A 2,500-nucleotide genomic window follows, 5' to 3' on the forward strand; every position below is an offset into this window, starting at 1 on the left:
TGGGCGTGGAGCTGGCCCTCGCGCTCGTCTTCACGGCCTACGTCAGCATCTTCACCTACGTCTTCTTCTTCATCAAGGAGAGCCACGGGCCGTTCGCGCAGGTGAAGGGCGTCGAGGAGTCCCCCATCAAGAAGGAGGACGTGACAAGGCTCCGCATGCTCTCCGACCTGTTCAACTGGCGCCGCGTCCTCGAGTCCTTCAAGACGGCGCTGAGGAAACGCGAGGGCAGCGCCAGGGTCATCCTCATCGCGCTCATCATCAGCAACATGGTTCGCCGCGCAGCTAGAGGTAAAAAAAAGAGAAAAGATAATTTTCCATTTACGAAAACCACTTACGAATAAATCTCCCATTCGCGAGAACGTGATACTTATATAAACTGATAGATTGATAGAATCATAATCACAACTTTCTGTAAAATTTGAAACATTCATCCCACACATTTCATTGAAATTCCAAAAGCTCATTCACCTAATCTGGTTCGCTGACGTCACAAACCGCGGTTCCATTGCAGGGTTCTACATGTACAGCTTCGTCGGTCGCGCTCTACATTGGGACGCTACTGACTTCTCTTATTGGTCGTCTTACCGCAGTCTTGTCTCCGCCGTCGGTAAGGGAAAACTTTTCTTAACGGATTCTCCTTAATTAACTACGAAATTGACGCCATGAATGATCTATGGTATGCTTTCGATACGTGTATGATGTCCTAATTATACACGATCTAAAATTCAAACAGATATCACGAACTAATTTCAACAGAGAGGGGGATCCTAAAAAAAAATAAAATAAAAAGACGACCATGCAAAAACCAGACAGGAACTGCTACAAAAACATGCCCTCTACATTCACTCGACGTCTTAAGGATCCCTTCGTTCTTATTCTCACCTTCTCCTTCTCCTAATTTCATCCCTTTTTTTTCTTTTTAAATCCCAACAGGGTCGCTCATTCTGGTCCCATTGCTCACTCGTCTCATCTCCGTCTCCGACCCCATGTTGATTGTCATTGGCTCGCTGTCGATCATCGGCGAATACTGTTGCTATGGCCTCATCGGCGGAATAGCCACGGGTTTCTACATCTGGCTCGGCCCTCCTGCGGGTCTCATTTCCAACGCCAGCATCATTGCGCAGAAGTCCATGGCGACCAAGCTGGTGTCTTCGTCAGAGAAAGGTAAGGACTCTTTAAAAGGTCTTTGAAACATGGCGTTTGGTTAGAGCAAAACCATGTTTTTGCCTTTTCTTTTTTCTTTTTTATGTCTCTCTCTCTCTCTCTCTCTCTCTCTCTCTCTCTCTCTCTCTCTCTCTGTGTGTGTGTGTGTGTGTGTGTGTGTGTGTGTGTGTGTCTGTCTGTCTGTCTGTCTTTGAACGTAACGCATATGCTACAAATTTGCAAGCTGTCGTAAGAAAAGGTCAACTAAAGGACGGGAATCAAAGTCTTGAATACTGATGAATGCCAAAGCGTTTTAGGCACATGTCCTCAAACCAGAATTTTGCTGCTTAATACCCACCTTATCTAAACAGAATCAAAGAAAGAAACAGAAGAAACAAAACTCCATGTCGCAAAAAAAGAGTAATTTAGCAAAGCAATCAAAAGTCCACGAATTCCCCTTTATTGTCCCGACATCAAGATCATAAAATACGGTCAGTGAGCTCTTGATGGATACGCCGAATACTTTAATTGTATTCTTCTTCTTTTCTTTTTTGTCTTACAGGTCGCGTGAGTGCCGTCATGGCTGCTACCCAGAGCCTCATGCCTATGGTTGGCTACGCAATGTACGCGCCCATATATCATCAGACCGTGGAGAACTTCCCCGCTGCCCAGTTTTTCTTCGGCGCAGGATTGGCTACCCTCATCATGATCACTTTCCTGTACATAGATATTTCTTTGTCGTATTTGTGGTATATTGCGGGGAGGGATGGGTTAATGTAATGGCTTAATGTTTCACTTCTTTTTTGGGTTTGGTGATATGTGTTGTCTATTATTTGGCTTGTTTAGGAGAGTTATGGCCATCTTTCCGTAAGAGAATGTGAACAGGTGTGCGGAACGGAGATCGAGAGAAATGGAGTAGCACTTTCGGACTTTCGGATTTAGCACTTTCATCTTCTTCCATTCCAGGGCCATCCAGTTAGCGAATGTGACTTACGAAAGCGAGTTAACGGACGTCGAAAAGAAGATGCCTAAGGATGGCCCAGCCGAGGACAACACGATCCAAATGAAAGAAAAGCCAGCCTCGGGAACCGCGGAGAAAAAGGAACCGACTATCGACGACAAAAAACTGACAAACACATCCCTCGCCGACCAGCCTGTCCTGAACAAGACCAGCGCGGGAATAACGTACATCAGTAGGAATTTCTGTCACCAGAATGGACTCACAGGATCATTAGGAAGACAGAGCTTGAAGGAGGGAGAGAGACGGCAAGAGAGAGGCGTAAGGGTTAATGGCTATCCGATGTGGCAAGCGTACGAGAACAGTGCCATGGATGAGGAAATTCAACGGTTAGAGTCA

At 45.9% G+C, this 2,500-nt stretch overlaps 1 protein-coding gene across 2 annotated transcripts in view; it reads left to right on the top strand.

Moving 5' to 3' along the window:
* LOC119594480 (proton-coupled folate transporter-like) overlaps nucleotides 1-2,500 on the top strand; it is a 5,302-nt gene that overhangs the window by 2,463 nt on the left and 339 nt on the right. For both annotated transcript variants that reach the window (XM_037943545.1, XM_037943612.1), the window contains exons 4-8: nucleotides 1-288; nucleotides 512-607; nucleotides 934-1,164; nucleotides 1,706-1,862; nucleotides 2,110-2,500. The exon at nucleotides 1-288 is cut by the window's left edge and continues 277 nt beyond it; the exon at nucleotides 2,110-2,500 is cut by the window's right edge and continues 339 nt beyond it. In XM_037943545.1, the coding sequence (XP_037799473.1) occupies nucleotides 1-288; nucleotides 512-607; nucleotides 934-1,164; nucleotides 1,706-1,862; nucleotides 2,110-2,500 (1,163 nt within the window). The remainder of the gene's footprint in view (nucleotides 289-511; nucleotides 608-933; nucleotides 1,165-1,705; nucleotides 1,863-2,109) is intronic.

This window comes from Penaeus monodon, chromosome 1, assembly GCF_015228065.2.
Source record: "Penaeus monodon isolate SGIC_2016 chromosome 1, NSTDA_Pmon_1, whole genome shotgun sequence".
NCBI lineage: Eukaryota > Metazoa > Arthropoda > Malacostraca > Decapoda > Penaeidae > Penaeus > Penaeus monodon.